Here is a 21,845-nt window from a genome sequence, read left to right as displayed (position 1 = left end):
AGATTAGTACAGAATGAATTTCAACCTAGACTAAATAACTTTCAAAAGAACTAAAAAAGATCAAAACATAATGTTTGCAAAAAATAATTACAAAGAAAACTTACTGAAGTTAAGTCTATTAATTTCCTAAACAGAAAAAAATAAAAAGAACAGAAGAAAAAGAAGAATTATTTATGAAAATATATCGAAAAAAAGAATTGTTCAAAGAAAAAAGTAATGAACAAATAAACTGCAAAATTGCAACGAATTGATCAGTCAAACTGAGGGAACAAGGTTATATGAAACAGGAATAAACATTTAAACTTCTGGAGTTGATAGCCTAAATATTATTCAAAAGAGCTAAAGAGTTCAAAACATCATGTTGAAAAAAATTCACTCAGCAAAGAAAATACTATAAGAACAGAAACTAATTATAAGAGTATACGAGAATAGAAGAGAGAATTGTTCAAAAAAAAAGACATACTAAATCATTAGATTGCAAACTTCCAACAACAAAGAATCGGTCAAGCTAAGGAAGCATAATTTATATGATATAGTATTAAACAATTAGTCTTCTGGCCTTGATTTGGCCTGAAGAAAATCGTGCACTTCCTCAATCGAACAAAACCACTTAGGGGATCCATTTTCCAAAATGATTCTGAAGCAAGCAGGGTAATTCAGTGAAGGTTTATAGCCTTTGTTTTATAACTCCGCCATGACCTTTTTATACTTAAAATGTTCATTTAATACCTCAGGCGAATAATCTTCAACCAGCCTTATCTTATATTCTTCAAAGTTAATCATACCTAACCGACGAGATTGGCGAACTATAGAAACATAGTTTGGAAGTCATGAAAAGCAATTATCACAGGTCGACGTTTTTGTTGAGAAGCGGGTCGAAACACTGGAGCTCGGTGTGCCCGGTCTATTCTTGGTGGAGTATCCAAAACATCAGAAAACAAACAAGCCAACAGATTTGCAAAATGTTCTGCAGTTCGCTTGCCTTCGACCAACTTAGGAAGACCCAAAATTTGTATATTGTTCCTTCTTGATCCATTTTCCAAAGTGACAATCTTTTGTCTTAAAGATTCAACGATTTTCGATTGTTTATCTCCGAACTTTTGCCAATTCATCCGTCTTAGTATCCATTCTGGTTAAAGCATCTTCCTGTTCTTGAATCTGAGTAGTATGTTCCTGTAAAGTCTTTTTGAAAAGTCTGCAGCAGAATCTCTATTCGTTTAAGCTCTGTGGTAACTCTTAAACATACATCTGAAAGTTGTTCAGACGTTTCACTCTGAGCTTTTTGAATTAACTCCGCAATAGCTTCCACAGTTACAGAAGGGTCCTCTTCTTTTTCAGAAGTTTTAGCACAAGACATCACAATACTCCAAAACTAAGTTTTCTAAGCAGTTTGGATTCAGTAATTTAAAAAGAACAAAGCCATTTGAGAAACAAGTCTACTCCATGCAATGCCAGTAGGAGGAGACCCTCAGTATAATTTTAATTCCCTGGCCCTGAACATCTCATCTTCACCATGGATGTTCAGTCCCTATACACTTCTATTCCCAGCCTCAAAGCTCTGTGCTTCTTTCTTGACAAAAGTGCGCGCGGCCACTCCGGTGGTGATGTCTGTTATTTGTCAAGTAGAGTACCGTGCACAATTCTGATTTGATGGAGACAGACGTGAGAGTACAGAAGAACACCTGGAGAAACTTCTGAAATGCCCGCTTCACTGCCGCTGCTACTGTGTGGTCCGGAATCTCTGGAGGAGAAGACCCCAAATCCTTGGCTTTGCTTGTTTCGGCGGCCAGAGTGAGGTCAAAGGTGCTCGGCAGAGGATAGCACTCGGGAGGCTGTATCGGAGGGGCTGGTCGGAGGCTCGAAGTTTTTGGACGGACGGAGTCAGTCTCGGCTGTGGTCGAGTGTTTCCAATGCATCAGCAGTTGTCGGTGCCTGGAGGTTTATGACAAGGAGTTTCTCACTTTGCCGCCTGCTATCGGGGACTCAGGAGTCGATCAGGACTTTGAGACTTTTTTTTTACCGTGCCCATGGTCTGCTCTTTATCAAATTATGGTATTGCTTTGCGCTGCTGTAACTATATGTTATAATTATGTGGTTCTGTCAGTGTCAGTCTTTGGTTTGTCCTGTTTTCTGTGATATCACTCTGGAGGAACATTGTATCATTTCTTAATGCATGCATGCATTTCTAAATGACAATAAACAAGGACTGAGTGTTCTCAAAATCCAAAAAAAATTCCCCATCCACAACCACCCTTCTCCATCTGACAGAACTGATCCTCACCCTGAACAATTTTTCCTTCAGCTCCTGCGACTTTCTCTAAACTTGAGGGGTAGCCATGGACACTCTCATGGGCCCCAGCTGCACCAACCTCTTTGTTGGCTACATATTGTAGAACAGTCCATGTTTGAAGCCTTCACCTGTTATATTCCACTACTTTGACAACTGCATTGGTGCTGCTTCACGCACCCACACAGTGCTCGTCAATCTTATCAACTTTCCTCAGATTTCCACCCTGTCCTTAAGTTCACTTAGTCTATTTCTGACACCTCTTTCCCCTTTCTCATCTCTCTGTTTCAATCTCTGGAGACAAACTGTCAACTGATATCTTTTACAAACCTACTGATTCCCACAGCTATCTTGACTATACCTCTTCCCACCTTGTCTCCTGTAAAAATGCTATTCCCTTTTCTCAGTTTCTCTGCCTCCTCTGCATGTTCCCCAGATGCAGCTTTCCATCCCAGGACATCAGAGTTATCCTCCTTCTTTAAGTAATGGTGTTTCCCTTCCTTCACGAGTATGCTGCCCTCACCCATATCTCCTCCATTTCCCATACATCTGCACACTTACCCCATCATCCCACCACCTTAACAGTGATAGAGGTCCTCGTCCTTACCCACCACCCCACCAGCCTCTGCATCCAACTCATAATCCTCCACGACACCCACCATCTCCAAAGGGATCCAGCACTAAACATATCTTTACCTCCACACCCGTCCCTGCCGCCTCCGCTTTCTGCAGGGATCACTCCCTCCATGATTCCTTGTCCACCTGTCTCTTCCGGCATTCATCCCTGCAAGCAGCCACAGTGCTACACCTGCCTATACACCTCCTCCCTCATCTCCATTTAGGGTCCCAGGCAGTCCTTCAAGGCGAGGCAGAACTTAACCTGTGAATCTGCTGGGGTCAGCTGTTGTGTCCGGTGCCCCCGATGCAGCTTCCTCTACGCTGGTGTGACCCATCAAAAATTGGGGGGCCACTGTCGAGCACCTCTATACCATCTACCACAAGTGGGACTTCCCGGTGGCCAAACATTTTAATTCCAATTCCCATTCCGTTCCTGTTGTTCCAAGATGAGGCCACCCTCAGGGAGGAGGAGCAACACTTTATATTCTTTCTGGGTAGACTCCATTCTGATAGCAAATTCTCCTTCTGGTAAAGAAATTCCCCCCTTTGATCTTTTACCCCTTTTCACCTGCCTATTACTTCCCCTGGGCCCCCTCCTCCTTCCCTTTCTCCTATGGTCCACTCTCCTCTCCAATAGATTCCTTCTTCTCCTGCCCTTGACTTTCCCACCTATCACCTTCCAGCTAGTCTCCTTCCCTCCCCCACCCCATCTTTTTATTTTGGCATCTTCCCCCTTCCTTCTCAATCCTAAAGAAAGATCTTGACCCGAAACATCGACTATTTATTCATTTCCATAGATGCTGCCTGACCTGCTGAGTTCCTCCAGCATTCTGTTTGTGTTGCTTTGGATTTCTCGCATCTGCAGACTTGCTCATATTTAAGACTTACGAGAATTTTACCTGGACTGGAGTCTTGAGTTACAAAGAGAGACCGGATAGACTGTGATTTTTTTTTCCCGGGAGTGAAGGAAACTGAGTGTGTCTTTATAGAAGTTTGTGACATGATGAGGACCAGAGTCTTTTCCCCAGGGTATGAGAGTCTGAAACTCAAGGTATAGGTAATCATTAAGGCAAAAGGTCCTGCAGACACAAAATACTGGTGGAATTCAGCAGGTCAAGCAGCACCTAGCGAGAAGAATAAACAATTGATGTTTTTGGGCCAAGACCATTCATCACCACTGGATGGGAAGAGGGAGGAAGCCAGAATAAGAAGGAGTAGGGAGAATAAGAACTACAAACTGGCTGGTGAAGCTGGGTGAGAGGGAAGGTGGTGGGTGGGGAGGGCAGGAATGAAGTAAGAAGCTGGGAGGTGATAGGAGGAAAAGGTAAAGGGCTGAAGAAGGAGGAATCTGATAGGAAAAGGGAGTGGACCATGGAAGAAAGGGAAGGAGGAGGGGCACCAAAGGGAGGGCATTGGTAGAGGGGTTAAAAGGCAACCTGAATAGGGGATGGAAAAAGAGAGAAGGGGGAAGCGGAAGATATTACCAGAAGTTAGAGAAAAAGAGTATACGGTAGGTTTAAGGTGAAAAGGGAAAGACTTAAAGGGCATACGAAGGGCTACCTTCTCACCCAGGGCCTGGTGGGTATATGGAATGAACTGCCAGATGATGTGGTCAAGGCAACTACAATGACAAAGTTTAAAGCTCTTTTGTTCAGGCACATGAATAGGAAAGGTTTAGAAGGATTTGTGTCAAACATGGACAAGTGATAGTCTGGCTGAAGAGGTGGTTTCTGTGCTGTATTGCTTTGATTCATTGTGGAATTCATTGCCACAGACAGCTATGGAGACAAAGCCATTTAAAGCGGAGATTGATAGGGTCTTGATTAATAGGAAAGGTTAAGGGGAGATTGCAGGAGCATGGGGTTCAGAGGGATAATAAATCAGCCATGATAGAATGGCAGAGTAGGCTCAATGGGCCGAATAGCCTAATTTTGCTCCTATGTCCTTTGGTTACTTATCAGTTTTTGTTTGTATGTGGGTTTTAATTGATTCTACTGTATTTCTCTGCTCCACTGTAAACGTTTGGAAGAAAACGAATCTCAGGGTACTATATAGTGACACAATATATACTTTGATAATAAATTGATTTTGAACTTTGAATGTCTTATGGTTGCATGGATTCGATGACTAACAGGGCTGGTCCTCAAGGAAGGTTTGTGAAGGCACAAGATTTGATGTGATTTGCACCTCTATTTACCTACAAGGTAGAAGATTCTTTAATATCACTTCCGGTACACACGTGTAATGGAGATCAAAGTAATTTTAACTCTGGATCTGATGAGGTACAAAATTAAAAAAAGAGCACAAGACTAATAAAAAAATTCACAATAAATATAAAACATCAGATATTTTATATACACATAGATTGTTTGTCTGTCCATTGAGTTCATACCGCTCTCTAATGCAGGTGCTTTGTTTGTTCAAGGGACAAATGTCTTTTCCCAAAGTTCAGGACACCACTTGTGCCATGTTGCTGAGAAGAAAGGCAGCATCCTGATGGATATGGCAGCAAAATCGGCTGATTACCACTTTATCCATAGCCCAGAATCAGACCGGATCGCCATCGACTACATTGAGGTGGAGCGCAAGAACAACGCAACACCCTTTGATGCTGCTTGGAACAGAGCTTCTGAAGAATGGAAGTACAGGAAGTCAGAGGTCAGCATTCCCGACGGACTGCTGGAGGAGCACGTCATAGCAGTCCTGTGCTACACATTAGACCAACCACCTCTCTACAGATATTTGAATCAAGCCATAAGAAACTTTGGTGTGAGTGATGAAGTATATTCCAAGTGTTTCCATTACAAAAGTCTGCACTATCTTCTGTCAGTCACTCTCGGCATATTACAGAACAGCACTTGGGGTCTTGCTGAAGGAACAGAGGTCTACAGAGGGATGGACAGGAAGGTACAGGTCAGCGAGGGAGCAAGCATTCGTTTTGGGCAGTTTGCTTCAACGTCTTTGGACATAATTCAGTCCGTTTCAATCTTCACTGACGAGGATTCAGACACTAATACTCTCTTCAACATCACCACAGTCCATGGTGTTGCTATCCAGAACCTCTCCTTCTTCCGCAGAGAAGAGGAGGTGCTCATCCCACCTTATGAAGTGTTTAATGTTGTCAAAGTGGTAGACTGGGAAGGTGATTACGGGGTCTTGGGTGCTAACATCGTCCTTTCTTCCATTGGGACTCAACAGACAAAGGTGCGGCTGGAGCTGGATGATCTCGGACACCTGCAGGTGGTGAGGGTGCTGGAAGCTGCCTCTCCCTGGTGGTTCTCCATTCTGGTCATTCTACTGGTCCTGTTGCTTGCCGCCTGCATTATGCTTGTGGTGAGACGGAAGTTCATTACTGGCTGACTGGGAGCTGTAGTGCCTCAGAGCACAGGCCGTCTCTCAGAGGTAACTTGAGCCTGCCCACTTCCACTTCCTTCCCAGCTTCAGCAGAGCCAGCTGGTTTCTTTGGACATCCTGATCTCATTCCGTTCCAGATGCAACGATCCAGATAAACATTACTGAAAAGCAACAAGCAGCAACTTTTAACTTTGAGTAAGGAGACACTGAAGGAGCTAATAATCAAAGTTCAAAGTAAAATTATTATCAAAATATGTGATGATACACGAAGAGAAAAGGGAATGATATATGTTGACTGACCCAGGGGAAGCACCAGGATACACAACTCCTTGTATTCATGAGACATAGAACATGACAAGGCTGTAGGTGGAGCTGAAGATTGGGTTATGGATTAAGTGATAGTTAGAAATACTGGAGGTGCCCCATTGGACCTGGTCAGGCAGAGCTGCAGCTTGTGACGATCATCATTCAATGCAGTTGATAGTGTCCATCAGCAATCACCAAAGCACCAAGAAAATACCACACAAAATTGTCCAGCAGCTTCTAGCGAAAAATACAGAGTTAGGAGCTAGAGAGAGAGAATGAACAGATGGAGCCAGGCAGACCACATACAAAGGGTGACAGGGACAGAGCCTGGTGCACAGAGAAGGCAGAGAGAGCACAATGGTGCTTAGACATTTTGAAAACTTGACTAAGTAAGCAGTTTGTCACAGAGAGTCACCAGATTCTCACAGCGCAGAAACATGTCAGTGTTAGTTATCAAGTACCAACCTATACGTACTAATTCCATTTTCCAACGTTAGATCCACAGCCCAGTAAGCTTTGACAATTCAAGCACTTATTCACATGCTTCTTAGAACATAGAACATGCTGTAGTGTAGAGCATAAAACACAGAGCAGCACATTGGAGGAAAAGTCCTTTTTTCCCACAATGTTGTGCTTAACCAATTAAACTAGATCAAATGACATGCACACATCTGTGTTCCTCCATCTCTGCACATTTATGTTTGTACCTAGGAGCTTCTTAAATGTCTCTATTGTTTCTGTCTCCACCATAACCCCTGGCAGCACATTGCAGGCATTCATCATTCTCTGTGAGATAAAGCTCTTCCTCAGGTCCCCTTTAAATCTCCTACCCTTCACCCTAAACCTATTCCCTCTAGTTTAACATATTTCAGAATGGAAAAAGTTTCCTGCTATCTACAATATACTCAATGATCACTTTATTAGTCACACATGTACACCTGCTTGTTGATGTCTAATCAGCCAATCACATGGCAGCAACTCAATGCATAAAAGCATGCAGACATGGTCAAGAGGTTCAGTTGTTGTTTAGACCAAACATCAGGATAGGGAAGAAATGTGATCTAAGTGAATTAGTCTGTGGAATGATTGTTGGTGCCAGACACGGTGGTTTAAAACTGCTGTTCTCCTGGGATTTTCACAGGCAACAGTCTGTAGAGTTTACAGAGAATGGTGCAAAGAACAACAAATAAAATCCAGTGAGTGGCAGTTCTGTGTTAAGGAGAGTAGTTGGAGGAGAATGGCCAGACTGGTTCTAGCTCTGACAGGAGAGTGACAATTACTCAAGTAACCAGGCATTATTACAGTGGTGTGCAGAAGAGCATCTCTGAACACTCAGCTGGTCAAACTTTGAAGTGGATGGACTACAGCAGCAGAAGAACATGAACCTACACTCAATGGCCACTTTATTAGATACAGGAGGTACCTAATAAAGTAGCCACTGGTTGTATTTGTCTGACAATGTTTTTTATGTGACTACCATGTCCCTTAGCCTCCCCCCTCGGGTGAAAAAAATACCCAGCCTATCTGGTCTTTCCTCTTATCTGAAGCACCCCATTCCAGGCAACATCCTGATGAATGTCCTCTGCACCAACTCCAGTTCAGGTTTGAGTTTAATTGTCATTCAGTCATAGACATGGATACGGCTAAATGAATCAGCATTTCGCCTTGGCCAAGGTGTGAAACACTGTACCAACAGTCACATTCATCACACAGCACATAGCACATAGAACTTAAGACCATAAGATATTGGAGCAGAATTAGACTATTTGGCCCATTGAGTCTGCTCTGCCATTTCATCATGCTGATCCATTTCCCTCTCAGCCCCAACCTCCTGCCTTCTCCCTTTATCCCTTCATGCCCTGACCAATCAAGAATCAATTGACCTCCGCTTTAAATATACCCAATAACTTGGTTTCCACAGCTGCCTGTGGCAACAAATTCCACAGATTTACCACCCCTTGGCTAAAGAAATTCCTCCTCATCTCTGTTCTAAATGGATGTCCCTCTATTCTGAGGAAGTATCCTCTAGACTTAGACTTCCCCTCTATAGGAGACATCCTCTCCACAATTACTCTATCGAGGCCTTTCAACATTCGATAGGTTTCAATGAGATACCCCCTCATTCTTCTGAATTCCGGTGAGTACAGACCCAGAGCAATCAAATGCTCTTTATATGATAAGCCTTTCAATCCTGGAATCATTTTTGTGAACCTCCTTTAAAACCTCTTCAATGTCAATGCATCCTTTTTTAGATAAGGGGTCCAAAACTGCTCACAATATTCCATGTGAGGCCTCACCAGTGCTTTATCCTCAACATTACATCCTTGCTTTTACATTCTAGACCTCTTGAAATTAATGCTAAAATCGCATTTGACTTCCTAACCACCGACTCAACCTGCAAATCCTTTAGGGAATCCTGCACAAGATTTCCCAAGTCCCTTTGCACCTCAGATTCTTTAATTTTCTCTCAATTTAGAAATTAGACTATTCTTTTAATTCTTCTACCAAAGTGCATGATTATACACTTAAACAACAGGAATTCTGCAGATGTTGGAAATTCAAGCAACACACATCAAAGTTGCTGGTGAACGCAGCAGGCCAGGCAGCATCCCCAGGAAGAGGTGCAGTCGACGTTTCAGGCCGAGACCCTTCATCAGGACTAACTGAAGGAAGAGTTAGTAAGGTCCTTCAGTTAGTCTTGACGAAGGGTCTCGGCCTGAAATGTCGACTGTACCTCTTCCTAGAGATGCTGCCTGGCCTGCTGCGTTCACCAGCAACTTTGATGTGTGTTGATTATACACTTCCTGACATTGTATTCCATCTACCATTTCTTTGTCCATTCTACTAATCCATCTAAGTCCTTCTGCACCCTCCCTACTTCCTCAACCCTACCTGGCCGTCCACATGTCTTCCTATCATCCTCAAACCTGGCCACAAAGCCATCAATTCCATCATCTAGATCATTGACATATAACGCAAAAAGAAGCGGTCCCATCACAGACCCCTTTGGAACACCACTGGTCACTGACAGCCAACTAGAAAAGACTCTCTTTATGCCTACCCTTTGCCTCCTCCCAATCAGCCAATGCTCTATCCATGCTAGTATCCTTTCTGTAATACCATGGGCTCTTAATTTGTTAAGAAGCCTTGTGTGTGGCAGCTTGTCAATGCCCTCTGAAATTCCAAGTGCACAATATTCACTGATTTGCCTTTGCTTGTTATTTCTTCAAAGAATCCCAACAGATTTGTCAGGCAAGATTGTCCCTTAAGGAAACCATGGAGACTACGGCCCAATTTATCATTTGCCTCCAAGTACTCCAACATCTTCCCGACCACTGAGGTCAGACTAAATGGTTTATAATTTCATTTCTTCTGCCTCTCTCCCTTCTTGAAGAGTAGAGTTTTGCAATTTTCTAGCTCTCCGGAACTATGTCAGAATCCATTGATTCTTTAAAGATCATTACTAATGCCTCCACAATTTCTTCACCCACCTGTTTCAGAACACTGGGGTATATACCATCTGGTCCAGGTGATTCATCCACCTTTGAACATTTCAGTTTCCCAAGAAACTTCTCCCTAGTAATAGAAACTTCACACACTTCTGCCCTCTGATACTCTCTGCCCCCTGACACTCTTGAACTTTCAGCACACTGCTAGTGTATTCCACAATGAAGACTGATACTAAATACTTATTCAGTTCATTCGCCATTTCCTTGTTCCCCATTACCACCTCTCCAGCATAATTTTCCAGCAGTCCAATATCTACTCTTGCCTCTGTTTTATACTTTATATATCTGAAGAAGCTTTTTGTATCTTCTTTAATATTATTGGTTTGTGTACCTTTGTATTTCATCTTTTCCTTCTTTATGACTTTTTTAGATGCCTTCTGTTGGTTTTTGAAAGCTTGCGGATTATCTAGCTTCCCAATTTTTGCTCTATTATATGCTCTCTTTTTGGGTTTTATGTTGGCTTTGACTTTTCTTGTCAGCCATGGTTGCATCATCCTGGCTTTAGAATACTTCTTTGAGATATCCACCCTACGCTTTCTGAACTGCTCTCAGAAACTCTAGCTGTTGCTGCTCTGCTATCATCCCTCTAGAGTTCCCTCCAAATCAGTTTTGGCCAGCTTCTCCTCTCTCATGCCTCTGTAATTCCATTTACTCCATTGTAATACTGATACATCCGAATTTAGCTTCTCTTTCTCTTAATAGGTGAATTTACCATATAATCATTGGACCCTGAGGGTTCCTTTACCTTAAGCTCTCTATTCAATTCCAGTTCATTGGACAAAACCCAATCCAGAATAGCTGATCCTCTAGTGGGCTCAACCATGAGCTGTTCTAAAAGGCCATCTCGTAGGCAATCTACAAATTCCCCCTCTTGAGATACAACACCAACATGATTTTCCTAGTCTACTTCCATATTGAAATCCTCATGATTATTGTAACATTGCCCTTTAGACATATATTTTCAATCTCCCATTCTAATTCACAGACTACTTCTTTACTACTGTTTGGAGGTCTGTATATAACCATCAGTGTGTTTTTACCCTTGCAGTTTCTTAGCTCATTTTTTTGTGTGCCATACTCTGCCAGAGCCTCGGCAACCACTTTTTCAAGTGGTTGTCTTGGAGGAAAGATTCTGTTAATGGCCCCCCATGTCCTTCTCACAGCGCAGTTTTTGTTTATGAGGCCGAGTTGTGAGCTTGACACTCAACTCGGGAGCGGCCCGACTGGATTCGAACTCGGGAACCTTCGCTCCGGAGTCTGGCACTGAGGTCACTGTGCCACCAGCTGGATCTACCCACAGCAGTTCTACATCATCCAATCCTAGGTCACCTCTTTCAAATGATTTGATTTCATATTTTACCAATAGAGCCACCTCACCCCCTCTGACTACCTGCCTGTTGTTTTGATACAATGTGTATCCTTGAATGTTAAGCTCCCAGCTATAATCTTCTTCCAGTTAGGACTCAGTGATGCCTACAACATCATTCATGCCAATCTGTAACTGTGCTACAAGTTCATCTATCTCATTCCATATATAGCTTGCATTCAAATATAACACCTTCCATGCTATATTCATAGATAGCGCATATAATTAGGACAGCAGAAAAATATACAGTCACAAAAAGAAATATAGTCCAAGTCTCTGAGGGCATGGCCTGAAGGTTGATTGTGCATGGATGTTGTTCTGGAGCCATGTGTCTGCAAGAACAAGCCTGCAGCAGTACCTCATCATTCACTAGTGTGGTAACTGGAACTATACACAGCACTCCAGCTGTTTTATTACAGAATCATAATATCACAACAAAAGGGAACATGCCTGACATCAATCATCAGACACATAGTTAAACTCATCCCATTTAATTCCCCACATTCCCACTGGGAGCAATTTGCAGTGATCAATTTATTTACCAAATCACAAGTCTTTGTGATGAGGCAGAAAACTGGAGCACCTGGAGGAAACGCATGCAATGAGAGGGAGAACATATAAACTCCTCATAGATGGTTCAGGATTGAACCCAGGTCTCTGCATTTTCAACATCTCTCCCTGTTGTACCAGGACCTCAATGCGCATATTCGATGTCTGGCTAATGAAAACAAACATGTTTCATCAGGAGCAAATTTTACCCCTCAACCATCAGGCTTTTGAACCAGAAGGATATCTTCACGTAGTCGTTTGCCCTATTACTTAACTGTTCCCACAAACTATGGACTCACTTTCAAGGACTTTTCATCCCATGTTCCCAATATTTATTGCTTATTTAGTTATTACTATTGTGCTTGCGTTTTTGTTGTTGCTTTATATTTACAGTGAATGAGCACAAGAAAATGAATCTCAAGGCAGTATATGAAGACGTGTACTTTGATAATAAATTTACTTTGAACTTTGCATATTGTGGATGCCTTCTTCTACCACCCTATATATCCTTGTTTCAATCTCAAGTCACAGTTATTCGACATGGAAACAGACTCTTCATCCCACTCAGGGACATTTGGACAAGATCAAAATAAATGCCGATATCACTATGTTTCTTAATATTCCTTTGGGTCCCACCATTCTTGATTTACAGTACTGTGCAATAGTCTTAAGGACTTATATATGCAGAAGATATGGTGCTTAAGACTTTTGTACAGTACTGTAGTAATTTTATGTATTGTACTGTACCGCTGCTGCTGTAAAAAGCAAATATAATGACACATATGGATGATGGTAAACCTGATTCTGATATGCGTTCCTATTGTGGACTAAGGGGGAGAGGGGGGAAGGAGAGAGGAACTATGATTGGGGAAAGGGGAAGGGAGGGGGGAGGGGAGTGGGAAACACCAGAGAGACATTCTGTAATGATCAATAAACTAATTGTTTAGGATGAAATGACTTTGCCTGGTGTTTCAGGGTTGTGTGTGTCTGCACCTGCACTCCCGCCAAGCCCCAAGTACCCCTTCACTGCCACACCCTTACTGTGGAGCTCCACCTTCACCATTCCCAACATCCTTTGCTCCCAAACTCACTCTCTGCTCCACATTGACAGATACAGTACTGTACAATCCTACTATAATGAAGGGTCTTAGTCCACAACATCAGCTCTTTATTCCTCTTCACCCTTATCTGCTCAGTTCTTCTAGCGCTTTGTGTGTCTTACTCTAGATTTCCAGCAACTGCAGAATCTCTTGTATTTGTTATGTCCAACCATTATTTGATTTCCCAAAATGCATCACCTCAGACTTATCAGGTTTAAATTCCTCTGCTGTTACTGTACCCAATTTACCAGCTTATCAATATCATTCTGTACCACAACTAAGACCACACTCTTCACTATCAACAGTACAGCAATTATTATGTCAACTGCAAACTGACTCATCTCCATCCCACATTCAAACCTAAGTCAGTAACATCAATAACGAATGGCAAAGAGCAGAGTTTTCATCCCTGTGATTGGCCACTGGTCACTGGCTTCCAGCCACAAATGTAAACATCGCCATCACTTTTTGCTGCTTATCACCAAGCCAATTCCGGATCCAGTTTGCCTTCTAATCTTCCGGAATTTCCGTGAGGAGTGTTATCGAAGGCCTTATTGAAGTCCATGTAGACAAAATATCTAATACTAGAGGGCATGCATTTTAAGTGAGAAGGGGTAAGTTCAACGGGGACCTGTGAAACATTGTTTTTCACAGAGAGTTAGTGGCTGCTCAGAATGTGATACCAGGGATGACGGTGGAAACAAATATAACAGAGGGTTTTAAAAGGCTCTTATACTGGTACATGAATATGCAGAGAATGGAGGGATATAGTGATGGTCTTATGATATGGACTTTGTGCAGGTAGAAGGGATTGCTCAGTTACCAGTTCAATTAGCTCAGCACAACACCATGGGCCAAAAAGCCTGTTCTTGTGTTGTACTGTTCTATGTTCTAATATGTTTTAATGATTCTTCATAATCTCAACTAAGTTCCAACTAAAGTCCCAAGATGTACAGTTAGTTACTCACATGGGTGTAATTGGGCAGCTGGACCTGTTGCTGTGCTGAATCTCCAAATAAAATTTACAAAAGAAATTCAGGCAGAATCTCACACTAAAAAATCCATGTTGGATCTCTTCGATACATCCCTGCCTTTCAAGTATGGACTGACATTGCCCACCTGAATTTTTTCCCTATAACTTCCCTGTTACATTAGACTAACTGCTCTGTAATAACCTGGCACATCTTTGCTGTTTCACAAATCAGTAAACAATTTAAACGATACTGTTGGGGCCCCAAAAATCTCCTGGCATGTCTCTCTGAGTAGTCAGGGATGCATTTCATTGGGCCCTGAGGATTTCTCTATCTTTATGGCACATGAAAATGTGGAAAAGTGACGGATTTGGTCAGGCAGCATCTCTAGGAAGAGGTACGGTCAACGTTTCAGGCGGAGACCCTTCGTCAGGACTAATTGAAAGAAGAGCTCGTAAGGGAATCTCTTACTAGTTCTTGTTTCAGTTAGACCTGACAAAGGGTCTCGGCCTGAAACGTCGACTGTACCTCTTCCTAGAGATGCTGCCTGGCCTGCTGCGTTCACCAGCAACTTTGATGTGTGTTGCTTGAAATTCCAGCATCTGCAGATTTCCTCGTGGTTACAGATTTGGTCAATGTGTGCATATGTGGGAGTAGGTTAATTGTGGTTCAAAGTTCAAAGTAAATTTATTATCAAAGTACATATGTCCTCATATACAACCCTGAGATTCATTTTCTTGTGAGCATACTCAATAAATCCATAATAGAATAATAGCCAATGTAATCTGCAAAAGATAACAAACTATGCAAATACAAAAAGGAAACAATAATAGTAATAAAAAAGCAATAAATATCAAGAAGATGAGATAGAGTCCTTGAAAATGAAGTTGAGGGTTTATCCCCTTTGGCTCAGGAGCCTGATGGTTGAGGGGTAATAACTGTTCCTGAACCTGGTGGTGTGGGTTCTCAGGCTCCTGTACCTTCTTCCTGATGGCAGCAGTGAGAAGAGGGTATGTCTTGGGTGGTGGGGGTCCTTGATGATTGATGCTGCTTTCCAATAACAAAGCGTTAGGTAGAAGTGGTCAATGGTGGGGAGGGCTTTACCCGTGATAGACTGGGCTGTATCCACTACTTTTTGTGGGATTTTCTGTTCAAGGGAGTTGGTGTTTCCATTTCATGCTGTGATGCGGCCAATCAATATACTCTTCACTACACAGCTAAAGATGTTTGTCAAAGTTTTAGATGTCATGCCGAATCTTCGCAAACTGCTAAGGAAGTAGAAGTGCTGCCGTGCTTTCTTCATAATTGCCCTTACATGCTGAGCCCAGGACATGTCCTCTGAAATAATAACACCTAGGAATTTAAGGTTGCTACCCTCTTCTCCTCTGATTCTCCGATGAGGACTGGGTCAAGGAGCCATTGGTTTAATTAGTTCAGCACAATGTCCTGGGGCGAAGGCCTATCCTGTCCTGTGCTTTACTGTTCTCTGTTCTATGGTCTGTTTGCCTGCTAACACATCTAATGCTTCCTTCTTTTTACTCTCACTGTTCTCTGGTATTTCATCATCCCATCTAAATTCCAATCTATAATATCTTTCTCCTTTGTGAAGACAGATGAAAAATATAAAGTGGGTTAACATAGGATTACTGTAAAAATATTACTGGTTGATGGTCAGTGCAAATCAGCCTGGTCCTCAGCTGTAGCTCTCCAAGACTCTATGACTATTCATTTAAGACTCACCCACATCTTCTGGCTGAGTGCAGCTTGCTTCTTTGGTCCTCAATAAGTTCTTCTCTTTCTCTCATTATCTTTTTGCTCCTAATAACTTACTGAACAGTATAACACAAGAACAGCCCCTTTGATACACAACTGTTGTACCAATACAATCTATTCCTATCTGATTGAGTAGGGTCCCTCAATTCCTTGCATGTGCCTGCTTAAATTCCTCTTTTATGCAGCCATCATATGTTTCCACCACCATCCCCAGCAGTCTGTTGCAGGCACTTGCTAACTGGGTAAAATTCCTGTCTTGTGAATCTCTTTTAAACTTTCCTCCTCTCACCTTAAACCTCTGCCCTCCAGTCCACCCTGGGAAAAGCCTCTGATGGCCTGGGCTGAGAGGAACAATTCTGGTCACACTTGTTAAACTCCCTTCTCCCTTGAAGATGGTCACCCTGATAACTCCCTCTTTGAACATAGAAAATTACAGCAAAACAGACCTTTCAGCACACAATGTTGTGCTGACCTTTTAACCTACACTAAAATTAATCTAACCCCTCCGTTCTACATAACCCTCCACTTTCCTATCATGCCTGCACCTATCTGTTTATTAAATGCCTTAATATATCTGCCTCTACTACCACCCCTGGCAAGGTGTTCCACACACCCATCTCTCTCTCTGTAAACAACTTACCTCTGACATCCCCCTATACTTTCCTCCAATCACTACAAAATTATGCCCCCTTGTATTAATCATTTCCATCCTAGGAAAAAAATCTTCAACTATCTGCCTTATCTGTGCCTGTTATCATCTTGAACACCTTTATGAAATCACCTCTCACCCTCTTTTGCTCCAAAGAGAAAATCCCTAGATGCTCAAACTATCTTCATAAGACATGCCTTCTAGTCCAACAGCATCCTTGTACATCTCCCCTGCACCCTGCTTCCACATCCATCCTATAATGAAGCAATCAGAACTGAACACAATATTCCAAATATGGTCTAACCAGGGTTTTATAGAACCGTAACATTACCTCACGGCTCGAACTCAGTTACCTGACTAACGAAGGCCAACACACCTCTTAACAACCCTACCAACTTGCACAGCAACTTAGAGGGATCTATGGACGTGGATCTCATGATCCGTCTGTTCCTCCACACTGCTAAGAATTCTGTCATTACCCCTGTATTCTGCCTTCAAATTTGATCTTCCAAAGTGAATCACTTCACACTTTTGTGGGTTTCCCAGCCCAGCTCTGCACTGTCGATGTCCCGTTGCAATCTGCAACAACCCTCCACACTATCCACAACTCCAACAACCTTCATGTCATCTGGAAACTTACTAATCCATTCCTCTGCTTCCTCATTCAAGTTATTTATAAAAATCACAAAGAGCAGAGGGTTCAGAGCAGATCCCTGTGGAGCACCAGTGGTCACCAATACCCTTTGCCTTCTATGGGAGGAAAATTCTTCATACACACAACCAGGGTTCCTTGGACCCTGTGTCTCCTGACTTTTTGAATGAGTCTACCATGGAGAATTTTATCAAGTGCTTTACTAAAATATCACATCCACTGTTCTACCTTCATCAATGTGCTTTGCCACACTCTCAAAGAATCCAATCAGGTTTGTGAGGCATGATCTGCCCCTCTTGCCTCTCATAGTTTTATATACTTCTGTCAGGTCTCCCTCAGTCCCTGATACTCCAGAGGAAACAGTCCAAGTTTGTCCCACCTCTCCATATACAGTATGTAATACTCTCTAATCCAGGCAACATGCTGCTGACCCTTTTCTGTACTCTCTCCAAAGCCTTCAGATCTTTCCTGTAATGTGATAACCAAAACTGCACACAATATTCCAAGCAACACACATCAAAGTTGCTGGTGAACGCAGCAGGTCAGTCAGCATCTCTAGGAAGAGGTACAGTCGACATTTCGGGCCGAGACCCCTCGTCAGGACGGATATATTCCAAAGTTTTATACTTGCTGCTCTTCGACTTGCCAACTCTTATACTCAGTGCCCTAACCGATGAACACAAGCATGTCATGCATGTTCTTTATCACCCCATCTGCTTGTGCTCCCACTTTCAGTGAGCTATGGCCATGTATCCTATGATCCCTTTGTGCATCAATGCGCCCAAAGGCCCTGCTATTATCTGTATAATTTCCATCCTGCATTTGACCTCTCAAGATGCAACAATTCATTCTTATCCAAGTTAAACCCGTGCCTGGTTTATTTTGTATGGGACAATTTATAAGTTGGTGTATCTATACCCTGAGATCCCCTTGCTTCTCTACAACTGCAATCATGCCTACAAAATAAGGTGTTTTCTTCCATCAGATTGTATGACTCACTTCATTTGTTTTATTTACTATAATTACTTCATTTGCTAAATACTTAGGCCCTTTTGCAATATGTTGCAAATTCCCTCAATATTGATGCTCAGTCGTCTGCCTTTGAATTTGGTTTCAGTTGCAATTTGAGAAATGTTGTTTTTAAGTGATTACTATAAAATGTGAATTACAGTGGTGCTAGTCTTCACCCCTGCAGATCACTGTTCTTCCATTGCACACAGCTGACCTTTACTCCTGTTCTCTGCCCCTAACCTGTTCTGCACCCTATTCACATTTGTCTATGAAGGGCACATTAATAAAGGCATCTGGAAAGTCTAGATGACTTACTGCTAGCTTAACATCATTGCCTACTCTTACCTCTTTACATCTGGGGGTGAGGGTAACAAAGAACAAAGAATCTTTTGACCCAATCAACAGTTTCCATAAATTTACTCAGACCATAAGACTGTAAGATATAGGAGCATAATTAGGCCATTCAGCCCATCATGTCTGCTCTGCCATTGCATCAAGGCTGATCCGATTTTCCGTTCCTGCCAATCTCCTGCCTTCTCCCCATATCCCTTCATACCCTGACTAATCAAGAATCTATCAACCAATCTATATTGTTGCTTTGTTTTTTTTAAACTGTAAATCCTAACTACTCAAACTAGAATTTTGGCAGTCTTGTTTAATATATGCACATTTTATCATTCTTATTATATATATATAAGTCGAAGCAAGCAGCTGAGAAGAAGGGAGTGAAGAAATCGGGTAGAAAAAGTCATTTTTTTAAAGACACTGCTCGGGGAGAAGGGTCTGCACTGCGCAGGCGAGTGATGTAGCGCGCCAAGGTTTAAAAGCAGACCACCATATACAATGGCTATCGTCGGAGTGGACTGAGTCAGAGTGGGACGGCTTTGGCTCAACAGGCTTCGTCGAGAACAGGTAGAGGCCAGGGTAGGTTCCGGTAAGTTTTTTTGTTCAGGTTGTTTAGAGTAGAGAGAATGCCAGGCAGGATATTGGAATGCTCCTCTTGCAGGATGTGGGAAGTCAGGGAGCCCTCCGGTGTTCCTGACAACGACACCTGCAAGAAGTGCATCCAGCTGCAGCTCCTGACAAACCGCGTTAGGGAACTGGAGCAGGAGCTGGATGACCTGCGGATCATTCGGGAGAATGAGGAGATTATAGATCGTAGCTACAGGGAGGTAGTTACGCCAAAGGAGCAGAGGACAGGAAATTGGGTCACTGTCAGGTGAGGGAAGAGGAAAGGGCAGGCAGAGCAGGGTTCCCCTGTGGCCATTCCCCTCAACAACAAGTATACTGCATTGGATACTGTTGGGGGGGATGACTTACCTGGGACAAGCTGCAGTAGCCAGATCTTTGGCACTGAGTCTGGTTCTGCAGTACAGAAGGGAGGGTGGAAAAAGAGGAGAGCGGTAGTGATAGGGGACTCGATAGTTAGAGGTACAGATAGGAGGTTTTGTGGTCGTGACAGAGAATCCAGGATGGTTTGTTGCCTCCCAGGTGCCAGGGTCAAGGATGTCTCTGATCGATTGCATAACATTCTGAAGTGGGAGGGTGATCAGTCAGATGTTGTGGTGCACATCGGTACCAATAACATAGCAAGGAAGAGTGAGGAGGTCCTGGACAGTGAGTGCAGAGAGCTTGGTAGGAAGTTGAAAAGCAGGACCTCGAGGGTGGTAATCTCAGGACTGCTACCTGTGCTACGTGCCAGTGAGGGTAAGAATAGGATGCTCTGGAGGATGAACAAGTGGCTGAGGAACTGGTGTAGGGGGCAGGGTTTCAGATTTCAGGATCATTGGGACCTCTTCTGGGGCAGGTGGGACCTGTACAAGAGAGACAGGTTACACTTGAACTACAGGGGGACCAATATCCTTTCAGGGAGGTTTGTTAGTGCTATTGGGGAGGCTTTAAACTAGATTTGCAGGGGGATGGGAACCAGAGTGCCAGAGCTGACAGTGTGGCTGGGGTGAAAATAAATGATGTTAAAAGTTCAAGCAAATCCACTGATAGAAAGGTTGTGAGTGGTGGTAAAAATCTTCTGAGGTGTATATATTTCAATGCTAGGAGTATTGCGGGGAAGGCGGATGAGTTGAGGGCGTGGATTGACACGTGGAATTATGACGTTATAGCAATTAGTGAAACTTGGCTACAGGAGGGGCAGGACTGGCAGCTTAATATTCCAGGGTTCCGATGTTTCAGATGTGATCGAGGCAGAGGAATGAAAGGTGGGGGAGTAGCATTGCTTGTTAGAGAAAATATTACAGCAGTGCTCAGGCAGGACAGATTAGAGGGCTTGTCTACTGAGTTCTTATGGGTGGAGCTGAGAAACAGGAAAGGTATGGCCACATTAGTGGGATTGTATTACAGACCACTCAATAGTCAACGAGAATTGGCAGAGCAAATCTGCAGAGAGATAGCAGGCAACTGCAGGAAACATAAAGTTGCGGTGGTCGGGGATTTTAATTTTCCACATATTGATTGGGGCTCCCATACTGTTAGGGGTCTAGATGGTTTAGAGTTTGTAAAATGTGTTCAGGAAAGTTTTCTAAATCAATATATAGAGGGATCAACTAGAGGGGATGCAATATTGGATCTCCTGTTAGGAAACGAATTAGGACAAGTGACGGAAGTCTGTGTAGGGGAGCACTTTGGTACCAGTGATCATAACACCATTAGTTTCAACTTGATCGTGGACAAGGATAGATCTGGTCCTAAGGTTGAGGTTCTGAACTGGAAGAAGGCCAAATTTGAAGAAATAAGAAAGGATCTAAAAAGCGTGGATTGGGACAGGTTGTTCTCTGGCAAAGATGTGATCGGTAGGCGGGAAGCCTTCAAAGGAGAAATTTTGAGAGTGCAGAGTTTGTATGTTCCTGTCAGGATTAAAGGCAGAGTGAATAGGAATAAGGAACTTTGGTTCTCAAGGGATATTGCAACTCTGATAAAGAAAAAGAGGGAGTTGTATGACATGTATAGGAAACAGGGAGTACATTAGATGCTTGAGGAGTATAAGAAGTGCAAGAAAATACTTAAAAAAGAAATCAAGAGTGCTAAAAGAAGACATGAGGTTGCAGTGAAGGATAATCCAAAGAGCTTTTACAGGTATATTAAGAGCAAAAGGATTGTAAGGGATAAAATTGGTCCTCTTGAAGATCAGAGTGGTCGGCTATGTGCGGAACCAAAGGAAATGGGGGAGATCTTAAATAGGTTTTTTGTGTCTGTATTTACTAAGGAAACTGGCATGAAGTCTATGGAATTAAGGGAAACAAGTAGTGAGATCATGGAAACTGTACAGATTGAAAAGGAGGAGGTGCTTGCTGTCTTGAGGAAAATTAAAGTGGATAAATCCCCGGGACCTGACAGGGTGTTCCCTCAGACCTTGAAGGAGACTAATGTTGAAATTGCAGGGGCCCTGGCAGAAATATTTAAAATGTTGCTGTCTACAGGTGAGGTGCCGGAGGATTGGAGAGTGACTCATGTTGTTCCGTTGTTTAAAAAAGGATCGAAAAGTAATTTGGGAAATTATAGGCCAGTAAGTTTAACGTTGGTAGTAGGTAAGTTATTGGAGGGAGTACTAAGAGACAGAATCTACAAGCATTTGGATAGACAGGGACTTATTAGGGAGAGTCAACATGGCTTTGTGCGTGATAGGTCATGTTTGACCAATCTATTGGAATTTTTCGATGAGGTTACCAGGAAAGTGGACGAAGGG

General features: G+C 42.8%; 1 protein-coding gene across 2 annotated transcripts in view; it reads left to right on the top strand.

Moving 5' to 3' along the window:
* The window catches only part of LOC140199314 (ecto-ADP-ribosyltransferase 5-like), a 32,227-nt gene extending 23,067 nt beyond the window's left edge, over positions 1-9,160 (top strand). For both annotated transcript variants that reach the window (XM_072261154.1, XM_072261155.1), the window contains one exon: positions 5,331-9,160. In XM_072261154.1, the coding sequence (XP_072117255.1) occupies positions 5,331-6,265 (935 nt within the window). In that variant the 3' untranslated portion in view covers positions 6,266-9,160. The remainder of the gene's footprint in view (positions 1-5,330) is intronic.
* Positions 9,161-21,845: the final 12,685 nt, after the last annotated feature.

Source organism: Mobula birostris, chromosome 6 (genome assembly GCF_030028105.1).
Source record: "Mobula birostris isolate sMobBir1 chromosome 6, sMobBir1.hap1, whole genome shotgun sequence".
NCBI lineage: Eukaryota > Metazoa > Chordata > Chondrichthyes > Myliobatiformes > Myliobatidae > Mobula > Mobula birostris.
Note: the sequence above shows the minus strand (reverse complement) of the source record. Positions and strands in the feature narration are given on the sequence as shown.